This window comes from Sesamum indicum, linkage group LG5 (genome assembly GCF_026168435.1).
Source record: "Sesamum indicum cultivar Baizhima isolate 11 linkage group LG5, ASM2616843v1, whole genome shotgun sequence".
Lineage (NCBI taxonomy): Eukaryota > Viridiplantae > Streptophyta > Magnoliopsida > Lamiales > Pedaliaceae > Sesamum > Sesamum indicum.
The window spans coordinates 17266118-17283281 of NC_142661.1; the positions used below are offsets into that span (position 1 = coordinate 17266118).

At 35.9% G+C, this 17164-nt stretch overlaps 2 protein-coding genes across 3 annotated transcripts; both read left to right on the plus strand.

Moving 5' to 3' along the window:
- Positions 1-502: 502 nt before the first annotated feature.
- On the plus strand, positions 503-7851 carry ECT10 (evolutionarily conserved C-terminal region 10). Its single transcript, XM_011079874.3, has 8 exons — positions 503-835; positions 1906-1943; positions 2041-2218; positions 3097-3176; positions 3270-3779; positions 4356-4826; positions 5365-5577; positions 7040-7851. Exons 1-8 carry the CDS (start codon positions 781-783, stop codon positions 7283-7285), a joined length of 1791 nt encoding a protein of 596 aa, XP_011078176.1. The 5' UTR covers positions 503-780; the 3' UTR covers positions 7286-7851.
- Positions 7852-10480: 2629 nt separating this feature from the next.
- LOC105161984 (serine/threonine-protein kinase STY13) lies at positions 10481-16128 on the plus strand. 2 transcript variants are annotated; one of them, XM_011079876.3, is made up of 3 exons: positions 10481-10767; positions 11439-12433; positions 15574-16128. In XM_011079876.3, the coding sequence occupies exons 2-3, from the start codon at positions 11538-11540 to the stop codon at positions 15911-15913; spliced, it is 1236 nt and encodes a 411-aa protein (XP_011078178.1). In that variant the 5' UTR covers positions 10481-10767; positions 11439-11537; the 3' UTR covers positions 15914-16128. The 2 variants fall into 2 exon arrangements, with proteins under 2 accessions (XP_011078178.1, XP_011078179.1); XM_011079877.3 differs by lacking the exon at positions 10481-10767 and adding an exon at positions 10896-11079.
- Positions 16129-17164: the final 1036 nt, after the last annotated feature.

A 17164-nucleotide genomic window follows, 5' to 3' on the forward strand; every position in this document is an offset into this window, starting at 1 on the left:
TTTAAATAAATAAAAAGTACTAACAAGATTGTTTACCTGATTGTTAATTTTGATGCAGACAAGGGTAAACATCGATTTTCACCTAATAAGTCAGTCAAGGGTAAACATCGATTTTCATTCAATTTTTTTTATTACTATCAATAAATTTAATGAATTTTAACTAATAAAAGAATATATTTATTAGACTGAAGCAAACTTGATAAGTATTAAATGTAATTTTTCAAACTATATGTTTACGTCTAATTACACTAAATTTCAAAATTTACTTTCTTTTATAATATAGATAATTCAACTGTTCTTTTTCACATGTGCCTATAAAATTGTTGCATTATTATTCACCTATCAATCGACAATTAATTTTATTGCATTATTATTCCTTTGACCTTCTGTAAAAAGGACAAAATGAAATTGCACAGGTGTCTTTTAAATAATTATTATTACCATAAAATGAAAATCAAGATTAATTTTTACTTATATTCATTAAACAAATATCTCATGTATCTAAAACCCTTTCCTGCCTGTTTCTTTTTTTTTTTTAAAAAAGAAAAACCTCCCGCGAAGCACCTTTCAGTTGCAAGATTCCAACGCTACTTGAATGAATTCCAACAATTATTGGAGGATAAGAGTTGTTTCTGTCACGCGTAGATAGTTAAGATCGATTCAAGTGATTTCGTTGAGGTTCAATTTGAACTTCATTTGGGATAGATCTGAGTTCTGCTTGTTTTTTGTTTTTTGTTTAATTTAATTGGAATTATATTCGGTGTAATTGGTTTGGGTTCAATGGAAGACGCGAATCAGCGTGGTCACGATCCATTAGCCCCCCTGTCGTCTAATGGTTCGTTCCTTTTTCTACTGTTATTCCTGGTTGTTTGTATTTTACATGTTTTTTGTCTGGATGATTGCATAAGTTTTTCTCTGTTTCAATTGAAGTTGTTTGGTAGTTTCTATAATTTTGGGTGTTATGAGTATGGGATATCAAGTGTCTAATTTAGGGGTTTTCTGTTTTGTGTGCACTGACAAGTGAATCGGATCTGAATCGAGGGGCTGAAAAGATACTCCGAGGGACTGGAAAATTATGCTCATTTTATTTGGATTAATGCTTTATTTTCTTTGACTAATTTGCTTTGCTTGTGCTCAGTTCCTCACTGTGAAATTTACGTTTTAGGGTTTTGTCAGAAGAGTGATTTATACTTACTTTTAGTTTACTGGGTTTAGTCTGATAAATTTTAGTATGTTAACAATTCTGATTTCACCTATGTGGTAGAGCAGTGCAAATTTTTATATGTAAATAAAACTAGTAATTTGATTTTCTTATGTGATTCAGGTGGGAACTATTTAATTCACTAGGAACTGAATATATGGCAATAGATGAAAGATTAAAGTTAAAGGAAGTTGAAGGACTGAGTCTAATGTTAGATCATAATTTTCAAACGCTTCGATGAGCTTGTTTCTTCTATGCTGTATACCTGATCCATAAATTTTTAATGCCTTGTGTTTGCATATTAGTGGATTTCTACGACAGTTGGTTTAACCACCAGTGGGGGAAATCTCATCTGACATGCCATCCTTGTTCTATAAGATGATATCTTCGTTCTGAGTGGCAAATTATTATTTTGATATGTTTATGTACTTGACAGGTTTATTTTGGTTTGAAGATCTATTTTGCACTTTTAATCCACTTCTCCATTCGTCTGTTCTTGTTTTCAGCTGCATTTTCATCATCTCCCATTAGATGGTTCACGTTCTATGAATGACTGACTATTCTGGAATACTTTTAGTCATTAGAGCAGTATGTTGGAAATTAATTGTTCAGTTTCATGATTATGATATGTAGTATTTCTGGATATTGCTAGTGAATGTGCTACTTATATTTTGACAAACTGTGGGTTGCCCTGGGGGATGCAGGTGACAGAGCTGTTGAGCTGCATGATGTCACGGAACAGGTCTGTTATCAGAGTTTCATAAGTTTAATTGGTTTTTGTGGGTTAGATCTGTATATTCTGTGCTTCATTAGTATATCCCTTTGTGTCTATTTATCAGTCAATTTCGCCAAAAGATGAAAGGATTGTTTCAGCAAATCCTTCTCCGGATGCAGCCATCTCAGGGGCTTCAAGAAATGCCAAAGAGCAGCCTGCAACATCAGAAACAAGTGGAGCTCTTATCACATCATATCCGTTAAATTCAGCTACACATCAGGAGCAGAGTTATTACTATGGAGGTTAGTTCTTAGTAGTCTTCAACCCAGTTGGTTAATTTACAGAAGTTATGCAAACATTAAACATATTCATTTTTGCTGGATAACTATCTAAGCAATCCTGTGACTTATGAAAATATGACATTTATGTTAGTGATGCATAAACCCTGTCATAATCAACTGCCTTAAATTTGCTGCATTTGAAGCTTTCCTTTTCTTCTCCTCTGTTGATAACCTTTGATGTTATGTAAGCTTGGGTAGCAGAAATATTGGCTACTTGGCGTGGTCTTAGGAAAAAAATCTAATTCAAATTATTTATTTATTTATGTATTTCTTTGTCCAGGGCTATTTGCCTTCGACTGTACAAAGTCCTCATTGATTCAGAATCGGCAAACTGCTACTTTATGACAACTTAATTTTCCCAGCTCCTAATAACGCAAGAACTTATAATATCTAGAAAATACAAGAATCCTAATAAATTTGGCAATTTCAAAGTTCATAGTTTCCATATGTGCAACAATAAGGCATAAATAAACTGCTAGGCTGAAATGGCGATTGAAGCTTCCCGTTAACAGAGTAATTCCTTGTCATGGGGCTTAACTTTTCTCTCAAGCCTCTGGTAGGAAAAGGAAAAATCAAATAGGAAAAGCTAGTTAGCAGCACATACTTTTTTATTCATTGCTTAATGGCTAAAGAAGTGCCTTGAAAGGAGGAAGGTAGCTATTGCTTGGCATCAATACAATAACTGAGAGCAGCAAAGGGAGGTTGGCAAAAGCAGAATAGCATAAGTGGGGACAATTAGGCGCCACGTAGTGAAAACTATTCTGTTGCCTAGTGCATATTTAATTTTTTTGTCTCTACTTCCATGCTTGGGTTATAATCTTGACTTTTCTGTTGTCCAGATTATAATAATGGGAGCGGTAACTGGGATGAACACTCAAACTATGTTAATCCCAACAACTTGCATGTCATACCTCCGGGGGTATAGATGATTTTGTTACAATTCATTATTTTTTATTTTTTATTTTTTTTCTAAGCCTGCAAATACTGATTGCTGTTTTTAATCTTTTTAAAGGCAATGTACAATGACAATTCTTCACTCTTCTTTCCCCCGGGATATGGGTTTGACTCCCAAATGGCATATGGACAGCTTCCTCCACTTGCTAGCCCTCTATCTCCAATAATGTTTGATGGTCAGCTGTTCTCTCCACATCAAATGCCTGTAACACCACCATACTACCCTCCAGTTTCACCTGGCCCACCACCTGCTACTTCTGCAATTCCAGCTCCACAGACCGAGTTCTTGCCATCAGGGACTAGCAGCCAAGAAAATTTTATTGATGGTGCAACTTTTGGGCCTGGATCGGGTTATTATGTACCTTTTGGATCTTTTGGTGGAGGGGATCTCTCTGGAAGTAGTGGTGTTGGATTTTATAAGTTCCCTGGTGTCCATGGATCCAGTGAACCATTGCCAAGTCATACAAGTTCCTTAGATGCTAGCAAGTTCATGTCACATTTACCTACTGGAAATGTATACCCTCAACCAACTGGCATACTTGGATCCTATGAACAAAATGTTGGACAGGTTAGTTTGATGTTTATACACGCATGTATATAGTACATCCTCACATACATGGAGAGAGAAAGAACACTGTGCATTTTCTATTTTTTGGTTATATTGTTGATTATGTTTGCACTGTGAACATAGTATCTACATTGAAGCTTCAAATTAATTTCACTGGCTTGTTCACGAGATACGCCAGGAAGAGCAAACTAATAAATTTCTGCTTTATAAATCATACATGCAGAATATCACCTTCTTTTACCTCAGTAGCTGTTTTATGCACAGCATAGCATAATGGAAATTTTAACAAAGAACCAATAGGGACACTGTGAGTGAATTTTTTGCCTCTATTGATTTTTGTGTTGCCAACCAGTTGCTCAGCCGGGCATTATGTAGTTCTTTACAACAACTGTAGTTTTCATTCATTTTTTTTCCTTTCCTCATTTTTCATATTCATATGTAACGCCAATATTACTTGTCGGGAACAAGGATGTCTAATCAATGAATGAAAGTTAAGTTTGTTTTTATACCAACTGGAGAGGGTCTCTGTTCTAGCCTTGATTTCTTCATGCTAGTATAATGGTGGCTCCATTTCAGGGTTTTGGGCTGACACCAAACTCCTCAGCTAGACGATTTGGCCATGGTGCTTCTTACCAAAGCCCAAGTTTTTATGGTTATAGCCAGATCCGGTTTGCTACTGATAGAGGTGGAAGACGTGAACAGGATCAGGAAACCGTCAGTATTTCTACCAATGCCCTTGGCATGTCAAGTGAACGGAACAGAGGACCGAGGGCTTTGAGGCCAAAAAGCAAGGGATCTTCATCTGGCATTAGAGATGTCGAATCCGCTTCCGGGCTTCACGTTAATCATTTTAATTCCCCAAATTTTGTAACTGATTATGAACATGCAAAATTTTTTGTTATTAAGTCTTTCAGCGAGGACAATATCCATAGAAGTATAAAATACAGCATCTGGGCCAGCACTCCACTTGGAAACAGAAAACTGGATGCTGCCTATCGGGAAGCAAAGGAAATGAAAGACATTTGCCCAGTTTTCCTCTTTTTTTCAGTAAGTTCTTGAACTTCTTAAGGGACTGTACTTGCACTCGTGAACCTATTCCTACTTGTAATCTCCTGAGGAGAGAGATAAATTAGAACTGGAAAACATATATCTCGCTTACGACAAGATGAGCTGAATATAAGTGTATGGCAGTGTTGTCCTCAGAGAGTTCTTCTGTGTGACTGAAACATGCATTGCTCATTGATGGCGGTTGTGATAGTGTTGCTCAAATGATTTATAGGCCCCCACTGTTGTATGGACTAATAATTATATCTTTTTTTCTGCTAGGTTTAATATGCGATAAATTCATATCTACGGGTGCCTTTGAGCTGTATTGTGATTTATGGATTGCATCAATGTGCATACTGTTACAGTTTCTTTTTCCATGATGAGTTGAGCATTGCGGTGTCACTTCAAATACTTTCACTTCATTTTAAATTATAAATTTAGCCTGAAATTGCTTGGTGTCACATCATTTGTCAGTTAAAGCTTGTGCATAGGTGACTTTTATTGTTTCATCTTTCTGAAATTAATTCAAAACCTACAGGTGAATGCTAGCGGACAGTTTTGTGGGGTAGCTGAAATGATTGGGCCAGTTGACTTTGAGAATAATGCTGATTACTGGCAGCAGGATAGGTGGAGTGGGCAGTTTCCTATCAAATGGCATATTATCAAGGATGTACCAAATAGTTGCTTCAGGCACATACTTCTTGTAAATAATGACAACAAGCCTGTTACTCACAGTCGAGACTCACAAGAGGTATTGTTATCTTCTAAAATACAATACTCTATCGAGTTTTTATTAGATAACCAGATCCATGTAGCTTATAATGTTTATTCCAGAAATTGTAAGCCATTCAAAACTGTTAAACCGAGATGATCTTCAATCTCAATTACTTAAGTTCAAGACAAGTTGGGGATGTTAAGTTGTTTCTGTGTCGATTTCCTATTTGTTTCAAAATATATTCACCGGAATGATTAGAGATGAATTAAGGGGAGAGGAGATCGACCAAGTAAGAGGAAAATAAGAAGGCATTATAGACTTCCTCTCTTTAAATGAGATTTCTTTTCTTAAAAGAAAATTGGGCACTCTTTTTTCATACATTGCATCATTCTTTTATTCATACTATTTTCTCCCTCTGTTCCCAGCGTTTGTCATGGGACATAAGAAGGCCAATTTTATATATTCTCCTTTCTTACATGAAATTTCTTGGTCTAAAAAATCATGTCCTCTTTTTTATACATTGCATCAGTTTGTTTTTCATACTCTCCACTCCCAAAATTCTCGGAGGTTTTATTGGAGATGATGAGGCCAATTGTATATGCATTCCTTCCAAAATTTCCCCTCTGTTGCTAAATCTCTATGATAATCTCAAGTTGATGTTTTACTAAAAGCATGTTCGCACATATTTATGTGTGTTTATAGATGCGACCACATGCATTATATGTGTGTGTTTGTTGTGCTTGGAAGAGAGTGGGTTTGGTTTGGAATTGCAAAATGAGGGGAGATTTGGATGGAATTGTGGAGGGGGTAATGGGACATTTGCTCGGTACTTGAGATAACAAGGGGGAAAATGGCAAAATGGCTGGACTCTTCTTTGGCTGGTGCGAACTGGGGGGCAAGGAAAGTGGTCTATGGGAAATTTATTGAAGGGGTGGGCTATAATTGTTAAGTCACGTTAAATTATATGTATACATTTATATTGAGGTGTTAGCACACATAAAATGCTCCATTTTCATCCTAAAGCTAACTGTTTTTACTTGAGGTTACTGAAAGGAGACGAGATGGAATTATTGTAAATTAAGTGAATTATGCTTGAAAAGGACAAATGAGGTCATCCTACCAGAATCTAAACTTCTAGTTAAATGGGTTGCATTTGAGGGTTTGGATGACCATTTCTTACCATTCATGACAATTTGGTAAAATTTGCTTACTAATCTCAATCACATTACTTGTTTTTCAGCCTTGTGGCATTAGTAGTTCAGGAAGAAGCCTTTTACCAGCTGTAGGATCTTTATGTTATCTCTGCTCACTGGATTGTTTATTTCATTCATCTTCCACATATGCACCACCAATATAAAGTGTTACCTATCTCTCGCAAGACTAGTTGTTGAAAGTTTATTAGCCTTATACATTTTCTTGCTTTTTGTTACAGTAAAGTAACTCTTCACATCCTTATCACGACTCCTGTTATGCCTTCTTGACTTAATTGTCATTTCAGGTCAAACTTGAGCAGGGAATGCAAATGTTAAGAATTTTCCACAGCCATGAAGCTGAGACATCCCTTCTTGATGATTTCAACTATTATGAAGAGAGAGAGAAATCCTTGATGGAAAGAAAGGCCAAACAGCGAGCCAGTGCAAATGGTAATCCAACCGTAACACTTGCTAAGGAGACAATAAATCAATTGTCGAACAACCTGGCTAACACTCTTCATTTGGAGGGGGGTAAAAACCATCCTAAGTGAGATTTGGTGTAACAATATCTTCAGAAGATAGCAGGCTGCAACTGCTTCTAGGAGTTGGGAATCCCTTTTTAGCTGACTGGAGTTAGTGAGGTGAAATTTTCATCCCAATCATGCTTGTCATCTTTGCAGTTGCTTGCTCCTCCATCCTTTCCATTGTTCTATAGCTGTGTCCAAGTAGTTGGTAACTATTTGTTCGTAGGTGAAAATAGCATGCTGATATCGGGGAAAAGGACCTCATCCTTCTTTCTTTTTCTTCTCTTTAGTTTTTTTTTCTTTCTTTTGCCATTTCTCATTTGTTGTTTAGTTGAGATAGGTGGTGTTAGGCATAGGAGGATTATGAATCTCTGATGCCTGATGCTTACCGGTTGTGCTTTTAGCTTTTCTTTATTGAGTGCGGGGCAATTATTTTGCAGTTGCTCTGTAGTAACAATCTGTATAAGCCTCAGAATAGGTGACAATTAAATGAGGAATGCAGGTATATATGATTACAGAAATCAACAAATGAGCACTTTGTACCCTGTTACAGTTATCAAAGATGAAAGAGTACCTTGTAGTTCTGTGCACTATTTGATTAGGATCCCTTTACAGTTCTATTCTTCTTTGAATCTCTAGTGATCTGCTTTGTTCAATCCAGCCTGCTCTATGTGTGTTCTTTATGTGATAGAACACTGTATTTCGGCCTGAATTTGATCAGTAGTTTGGTGCGTTTTGATTTAGTCCCTTCATTTCCTGTATCTAATTATTGAGGGCAAAATAAGATATAATAGTTGGATTCAGAGTTCTTTTAGTTGTTAAGTGTGAAAAATCTACTTTAGGTAACAAACAATTTGGAAAGATAAAAAGATTTCAATAACTTTGTCACCATTTCACTAAACAAAATAAACCCTTTATGGAATTTTTTTAAAATTTCTTTTTGGGTAAATTTATTCCTTAATAAAATTCAAAATTCACCAAAAAGCAACACCCAATATATTTGGTTTGTGATTGTGCTTTTATACATTAGCACGGAATAGCTCAAAAGGCCTTGTTGCATGTGTCTCCTGTTCTGTCTTCAAGACTTCAATCACAGCTTCTAAAGCTGCCTTCTTGGATAAGTGGCATCTTTCTGGTTGGTTCTTTGGCTAACTTTCCTCCCCACACCCCTCACCAAATGTCCAAACACCCTCCCCTCCCCTTTTTGTTTTTCTATTTCCCAAATAAATTAAGTTTATTGTAATCATAAATACTTTATTGTTATTTAAAAAATTTATAAATATATTCTTATACTAAATGATCGTTTAACAAATACTTTTTATAGTGGGTTATCATAAAAGGGTATTTATTACACAAATGTTAATACCAAACATATTATGTAGCTTCAAAACAACAAGAGGTAATTGCAACTATGAAAAATCTTACATAAACTCGTCGTAATTTACCATAATTAAAAACCAAGTTCAATAATGAAATACATTCATAACCAAATAATCAAGAAAGAGTGGGGTTAGGAATATCACATTTGAAAAATTAAAATGCAAGTCATCGTAATCCAACCAAACGAGAGTAGTGTTTGTACCAGTTATTTATTTTATTTTTTTAGGAGTTAATTATTCCACTCAAATGCTTAAGTAGTAGTCCAAAAATGTTAGTTTCTTTTTTAAATATAATTTTGATTTAGGCATTTCTCTTAAAGCTTCACTAATTTTGAAAAGCAGATTACATAAATTAAATTAAGTATTGGTGAGACAAATAAAATAAATTTTAGGAACTGGAGAGAGATATGAAAGAAAACTTGGACGTAAAAATTAGATAACAGACAAAGATACCTAATGATCCCACTAAACTATATGATAGTAGTGCTTGTAGCACATTCAATTGAATGAACATAATTGAATAATTTTCTTTAAGAACTAATTTTTATTTTAAGATTATATTTTAATTTTAATCAAATAAATTCAAAATATTAAAAAAATAATAAAAAAGTTATAAGAAGTTAAATAGAAGAACTGATAATTTGACTGTTACGAAAAGAAGAAGAAAATTATGATAATAAAATCAATCCAACAAGTAAGGCATCAGAAGGGTACTCTCACTTAATAAACTAGTAAGTTATGGTTCACCGTGTGTGTCTGCGTAATTCTTTGGTATTATTGAAATAATTTATTTATAAATTTTGTATTACATAATAAAATATATATACCAAATAATATGTTAATATTAAGTTTATAACAAAATGGTGATAAAAAAAATGAATAAAAATATATAAAAGAAGAACAATAACTATCAAAGGATAATGATGGAATAGAAAGTCAGTTAAATAAATAAAAAAATGACGGACAAAAAAAAATCGAGACACTAAATATGTGCTCTTCAATTATAAAAAAATATAGATATATATAAATAAAGGTCAATCTAAATTATATAACACCCCTAATGTTATGCTCAATTACTCAAACGCACTGAATTTTTTATAAAATTATTAATAACCCCCTTATGAAAGTGTTACCGTGTAATATAATGCATCAAGATGGAGTGCTTGTATAAAAAATGGCTACTGAACATAGGGTGCAATTATAATTTATTAATTTAATAACGACGTCAGGAAGTATACTTTTAATTTTATAAAAGACAGAAAATACGATAATTATATTTCTAATTAAATAATTTTAAAAAAATAATTATAATTACTTTTTTCCCCACAAAAGTGATTATACATCATCTTACCATCATTGTACAAATTTATTTATTGTATCGATCATATTCTACATTAATTTTTTTTATATATAATTTATTGAATTATATATTTGAAAATATAAAAAAGTATTTATTATATAAGTATAAAAACAGCTTGGCACGATGGCTAATAGTATAAATATAAAGCGTGTGAAAAATGGGCATTCGCAAAACAAGTGGTCTCATGCTTCTAGATGATGTACTTTAAGCTACACTAGTTGTATCTCTTGTTTCTTCATGGACAGTCAAATTGACCATACTCCGGGACCCACACCAGTAGTAGACTAATTGACCGGCACGTGGGAGGCGGTTCTACTAACGGGTCCCACACCCGTCACCCCTTCTGAGCTACACTCGTTGTATTGAACGGCCAGGATGAGGCTTATCACTAGGCCCCACTGAGTGCACGGTAACTATGTGAGCGAGCGGGTACACTGGAAGTCCTTCCCCCTTCGTAGTAAATAAATAAATTAGGAAAAAAAGAAAGAAGTAAAGGAGACGAAGACTAGAGCTCTGCATACACTTCCATTTCTATCTCGTCTCTCATCTCTCTCTCTCTCCCTGCTTCGATTTTCTCTCTCTAGAAACTGTCGCCGGTGGGACGCTGTCGTTTTGTGTTCACCGTTTGCGTGTTTGCTCTGTGGCAGCTGGAGGTGTGTGGGGAGTAGGGGGGCAGAGTGGTAAATTCGCTTGGACTCCCGCTGAGCTCTATCGGGTTTGTTGTTGTCTGGAGCCGTCAAAATAGTAAAGTCAAGCCCTTGTTTATCGAGGTGTGTTTTTGTGCTCGTGTCTCGATTTTGGCCTCGGATCATTGAATCTTTTACCAATTTGGAGGGTTTATGATTTGTTTTTTTTTTTTTTTCGTTTCTCTTTCCTGTGTGGGATTTTATGGGGTTTAATTTTGGGAGGATTTTAGCTGGTTTGTTTCTTGTCCGGGGGCTTTTGTGGTTGTCGAGAAGTTTGGTTTTTGGGCTAAAGTTTGAATCTTGACTTTTGCTTTGTTTAGTGAAAGTTTTGATGGTGAAACGACTTGAAGTTGACTGTAATTGTAGTCAACTGAAGAGAAGGGAGAGAGATTAGAGGTACATGTAACGAGGGCTGGATCATTCACTTTGTTTTAACTTCAAATTTATTTGTGCGAAATTTATTGCAAGCTCAATAAGTCTAATTAGGTTTTAATCTGGATGAAGTTTTGGAGGATATCTTGGGCGGCTTTTAATGTAATCTTGGTTTGTAGTTTTTTATATTAGGAAGCTTTTGGAGTTAAAGGCATCCGTTGGGAACGCTCCTAAACTTTTTCCGTAGAGATTATAATTTATGCGTGATTAGTTTCACGTTGAGGGTTCTAGTTCATTGTTGATCGGCGTGTACCTTTTCTGTGATAAAAGGTACAGTAGAAATTTTATTGTTACTTAACGTTTTTCCTTGTCATTATTTGTAGGGTATTGGTGAGTGATGCTGAACTGGGAAATGCTGATGCAGAAGATATAGAGTATTTAGGGTTCCAAACTACAGCTACTTGTTGATAGAAGATTAGACAATGTTGGAGGGTCCAAAATTTACTGGAATTATAGGCCTAAACAATAACCATGACAATTACGATTTCTCCCAAAATTTTTATCGCAAGCTCAATGAGGGGTCAAATATGTCAATTGATAGTTACGGGAGCCTGCAGATGAGCAATGGTGGAGGTTCTGTTGCCATGTCGATGGACAACAGCAGTGTTGGATCTAATGATTCACACACTCGCATCTTGGGCCACCAGGGACTCAAGCGTGTTAAAAATTATTCTGTTGCTGCTAGCGTCAATCATGGGAGAGTGTCTCATGGGCTGAGTGATGATGCCTTGGCTCAAGCTTTGATGGACCCCCGATATCCTACTGAGGGCCTTGGTAATTATGACGAGTGGACGATTGACTTGAGGAAACTGAACATGGGGCCTGCTTTTGCTCAGGGGGCTTTTGGGAAACTCTACAGAGGCACATATAATGGTGAGGATGTTGCAATAAAGCTTTTGGAGAAGCCAGAGAATGATGTGGAGAGGGCACAGTTGATGGAGCAGCAGTTTCAACAGGAGGTAATGATGCTGGCAAGGCTGAGGCATCCGAATATTGTTCGCTTTATTGGTGCATGCCGCAAACCCATGGTCTGGTGTATTGTGACTGAATATGCTAAGGGAGGTTCAGTGCGTCAATTCTTGACAAAGCGGCAGAATCGTTCGGTGCCCCTGAAATTGGCTGTAAAGCAGGCCTTGGATGTTGCGAGAGGGATGGAATACGTGCATGGGTTAAACTTGATTCACCGGGATCTGAAGTCAGACAATCTTCTAATTGCCGCTGACAAGTCTATTAAAATTGCGGATTTTGGAGTAGCGCGTATTGAAGTACAGACTGAAGGAATGACACCAGAGACAGGCACATACCGCTGGATGGCCCCGTAAGTGTCCAATTCTTGTTCTTGTCGCCTTTGTGCATTCTTCCATTTTATTGCTATGCTATTGGTCTTAGCACCTGCATCCATTTTGTGCACCGAATGGTTCTGTCCTTTTTTCTGCTTGTACTCATTAATTTTCCATGTATTTCGATGCATGCTATCTTAGAAGACTGTTGAATATTTTCCTCATTCCTAGAGTTTCATTATTCTCTTAAGAAGATTATTTTAAGTCTTCCTAATCAAATGTATTTGACATGCCTTTATTTACATATACATGTCGTAGTTCCATGTTCTTGTACCTCCACTGTTGCCTGTAAGAATGTGGTGAGCTTGCATGTGTGTACATACATACATATATGCTCTGGTATGTTCTTCGTTTGGATTTTCCATTTTACTAAATTTCTTCTGTAGCCCTTCAAAGAGAAAGAAAATGAAAGGTTTTAAATCTCCAAAGTGTGTTTGGCATATGCTTTTCTACAATCAATTTGCATGCCTTTTACCGTCAGGCAGTTAGATCTAACCAATGAGCTAGATAATTTAGAATTATGCACTTGCTCTGTAAAATCCAGGTATTTCCTTCCAGCAATGGTCCAAAGACTGAAGAGCATATAATTGTTTCTTGTATGGCTTCTAGGTTGGCTGACATTATTTTTCTGAATGGGAGTGAGAGAGTTGGTAAGCAGTTTAAGTGCAGGGAAATACTGACAATTTGCTCTCTTGATATATGTTATTGGTGCGTTGGTATGAAAACAGTTCAGTGTATCTCTGCTGTCAGAATAGTCTCCTTTTCTGAACTGCTTCTGAATTTTAAATCAAACTGCAAAATGACAGTGATGCATGTCCACGATCATGTCTTTGCATTTTTGGCGAGTCGCAAGTCAGGGTTGTCTTGTGAAGGATGAAGGCTTTCTTGTTCTACTGGTGGTTTCTGCTTAGCCTATTCATTTGCGGTCTCCTCATCTGATTGAGGGAAATCCTATTAGAGCTATGGGCTATATTTGATGGTTTACTTGCATGCTGTGAGTTCTTTTAGAATACCCAAAGTATAAGTTTGCTGAGGAGTCAGATGCCTTGGTGGATGGGCAGCACAAAGTCATTCTTTCTGGATAACCAGCATGCTTTTCAGTGACACTAATCTTTCTTAGCTCAACCTCAATTTGTGTTTTTTAGGCTTCTACTCTTGTTTCCATGGGCATGAGGAACTAGAACGCCTAAGTTTAAGCTTAAAAAATATGATAGGTTCATGCAGCATGTTAATTCAACACTAGCATAAAAATTTTGGCATATAGGCTGCTACCCATATAATTGGACAGCTTTTCCTCCCATGCTTGGGATTTAAGCAAGTTCTACCCCATAGGCAAGTGTCTTTCCTGAATGGCCATACCGGATTCAAACATAGTACATTGAATATTATGCATTACTTATCCTTGACACAAATTGCATGTATTGAACGTGCCCATGAGAAAATTTTCAATTTTTAGTGCTGTGCTAGATACATCTGGATAGCTTTCAAGTGAGCTGTGATGCAGCTCAAATCTCCTCTTGGACTGTCTTGTAGTTTTAAATATAAAAATTGTATTTAGTCTTTTTAGATTATGGTCTACGGTAACTTTCAGATTTTCAGAAAGACACTGAGTTGATGTAGTACAAGGTTTTGGACCTGAGATTACGCATCTTGATGAGATATACCTAAGGTAATTACAAGGTTTTGGACCCAATACAATGCATCTTGATAAGATATGTACAGAAGCTTGTAAGAGTGATGCAGATTCTTTTGTCTGACTCTTCTATGAACATAGAAACAATTTGCATATTGAAAGATTGAAGATTCACCAGATATTTTTTCTTTAACCCATCGTGCTTGTGCATACACTTAGAATGAAGGGATGCCAAATCACGGCTAAAGAAAAAGGAACTACTAGATACAGAAGCAGCAATTCAGGAAAGGATGTAAGTATATCTAATCTCGTAACGAAGGATCTCTGAATTTTAGATTCATTTTAAGAATAGACAGATGTTTGGTGAAGTTTTTGTCTTAAGCTAACCTCTGTTGCCCCCTTATGATTTCATAGAAGGAAAATTTATTTGATAAGAGGAATCAAAATTGGACTTCGAAGAGATTTTTACATCTCACTGACTGATGTGGGAGAAGATGCTGTAGAAAATGTGGAGATAATCAAAGCCAAAATGATATACTTTCTTCTGGTCATTAATACACCAAGGTTCAACCTAAAGCTTGAACGGTTAACTGGAGATATGGATATTGTCTAATATGAGGAGGATTCTATTAGAGGGAACAGAAGTAAGAATAACATATGAAAAAGTTAAGTATGTTGGCGAGTGGATACTGTCTAGCTATTGAAACAGCGATAGAAGATGATTTTGTTTGGAATTTTGGAGTATCCTATGCGCTTGGTGTGAAGCTGGCATTTGTTGTCTCGTCCAAATTAGTTTCTTCACATTGCCGAAATAACCAACTACATTTTACCTACTCGGTGAATTATAGAAAATTCATAGAGATTTGCACAATCTGCATTTTGGAACACATTTCTAGCATTTCTACAGCTCCTTTTAGTTTATGTTGCGTAGAATGGAAGTACTGAAAGATGCCTGCCGTTCAACTGGAGAGAACAATCTCAGCACGTGTACGCTGAGCCTTGCTCAGAACTCAAGTATAATATCTTTTTCCCTGTTGCAAGTCCCGGGCTTCTTCTATTACTGTTATTCCTTTCTGTGTCATTCTGGTGTAATCATGGTTTAATGTGTATTGGTCCATGTTGATACATCATAAGCAGTAACTATCATATTTGCTTTGTGATTAGTTATTTGGCTTGTGTTCCTAGATTTTATTAAATGAAGAGATAAGTTCACCCTGTAACAATATTAAGCATAGGTTCCAGAAAAATCTCTTGTTCATTCCGTACTGGAAACAATCATGCATAGTTGTTTACAAAAAGTGTCTTCTGGGGATTGAACTTCTTGTTGCAGTGGGGATTTATTGAGTCTTTTACTGACTGGTCTGAACATGGATAATTCGAATTTCTGCCATGTTCTTTCTTTTATTTATCTTATGGGCACTCTTAGCACTTGTGATAAGTCTCTAGTTCAGCAACACATTTGGTAAATGGTGCTCCAAATTGCAGGGAAATGATCCAGCATAGGCCTTACACCCAGAAAGTTGATGTATATAGTTTTGGTATCGTGCTGTGGGAACTTATCACTGGTATGCTTCCCTTCCAGAATATGACTGCTGTTCAGGCAGCATTTGCTGTTGTCAACAAAGGTGTCCGGCCGACCATTCCCAATGACTGCCTTCCGGTTCTAAGCCAGATCATGACTCGTTGCTGGGATGGGAATCCCGATGTTAGGCCTTCCTTCAGTGAAGTAGTCAGGATGCTCGAAGCTGCGGAGACTGACATCATGACGACCGTCAGAAAGGCTCGTTTCAGGTGCTGCATGAGCCAACCGATGACTACTGATTGATGCAGACAATAAAGTAAAGAATTGGAAAGGGGAACTGATTTTGTGTCAGCTTTGTGTATGTATCAGGCTTAATTTGTTTCTTAAGATAGAAAAAGAAAAAGGGGAGAAAGTCTATGATAACTGCTTGTTTTGTGTTGTCTTTTTTTCTTCCTAAAATTCTGGATTTAAGATACTGAATTAGTGCTAATAGAGGAGATTTGATGTGTATTTATGCATCTTGTGTTGTATCTAATAGTTACCGTCTTTAGTTCCATCTATGTTGAGCAACTATAGCAGGTGTCTCAGGAAAGGCTTCCAGCGAGTGCCCGTTCTTGTTCTTTGATCTTGGATATTGCAGGTCTATTCTCGGCGACTCTTGTCAATTGATATCACACCTCTAATATATGGCTCCGTACTTGCAATCATATCATTTCATATATGAGTCGTCTACCAGTATAGGTGATCTATTCTTCTGGCACTTGCACAAAGATGTGATCTCCTGTTGCATTTTTTTAGCAGTTAAGTAGGAAGTGAGTTTTCAAGATGCTTAGATTTTATGACTTTCTAAGCATGAGGTGTTGGTTTTTAGTTTTAGTATTTTTAGATGAGTTTGTTTTATTTATGTGAGAGCTTGTCTTTTAATAATCTTTTTGGTTTTGTGAAATTAGTGATTGATGTAATGATATTTAATGGTCAGATATCATTCATTCGTCTTTGTAATAGCCTTTGACCAAGTTTGATTCAGGTCTTGGAGTACTATATCTACTTGAATTTGAACAACAATAAATAAAATATTCTAGTATCATCATCTTTTTCTTTAAAGTGTAATTACAACAAATGCTCTTAAACTTTAACATAATTTTATATATTCTCTTGTTACTTGAAAACTTATTAATGCAAATAAAAGAATGCTCGTAATTTTGTCAGATTTTAGAAGATCTCATCATAATTTATTCTTTTGCTGAAAACCTTACAACTTTTCAAGAAACAGCAGTACCATATATTGATAGCAAAATGTAGATTTCCTTAGTTTTGCTGTAACTTTGAGCAAAAGTCATGTTGAATTCAAAAGTTGACGTCGAATAATCCTTTCTTTCGGACCAATTAGTTGGGCTAACATACTATAATTTGGAAAAAGACAACTTTTTGTAGAAAATTTAGTGGTGTAGATTACAACGAGTTCTCTTGAGAATCTTATATAATTACAAATATTTTTTTGTTGTTTGAAAAATTACGAACATTTTATAATTTTTGATGAAATTATATAATTTT

Bases quoted from the DNA above. Each gene is read 5' to 3' on its own strand.
- ECT10 (XM_011079874.3), top strand. From the start codon at position 781: ATGGAAGACGCGAATCAGCGTGGTCACGATCCATTAGCCCCCCTGTCG. The intron at 3,177-3,269 runs GTATAGATGATT...ATCTTTTTAAAG, and splicing joins TGCATGTCATACCTCCGGGG to GCAATGTACAATGACAATTC. The intron at 4,827-5,364 runs GTAAGTTCTTGA...CAAAACCTACAG, and splicing joins CAGTTTTCCTCTTTTTTTCA to GTGAATGCTAGCGGACAGTT.
- LOC105161984 (XM_011079876.3), top strand. From the start codon at position 11,538: ATGTTGGAGGGTCCAAAATTTACTGGAATTATAGGCCTAAACAATAAC. The intron at 12,434-15,573 runs GTAAGTGTCCAA...TCCAAATTGCAG, and splicing joins ACATACCGCTGGATGGCCCC to GGAAATGATCCAGCATAGGC.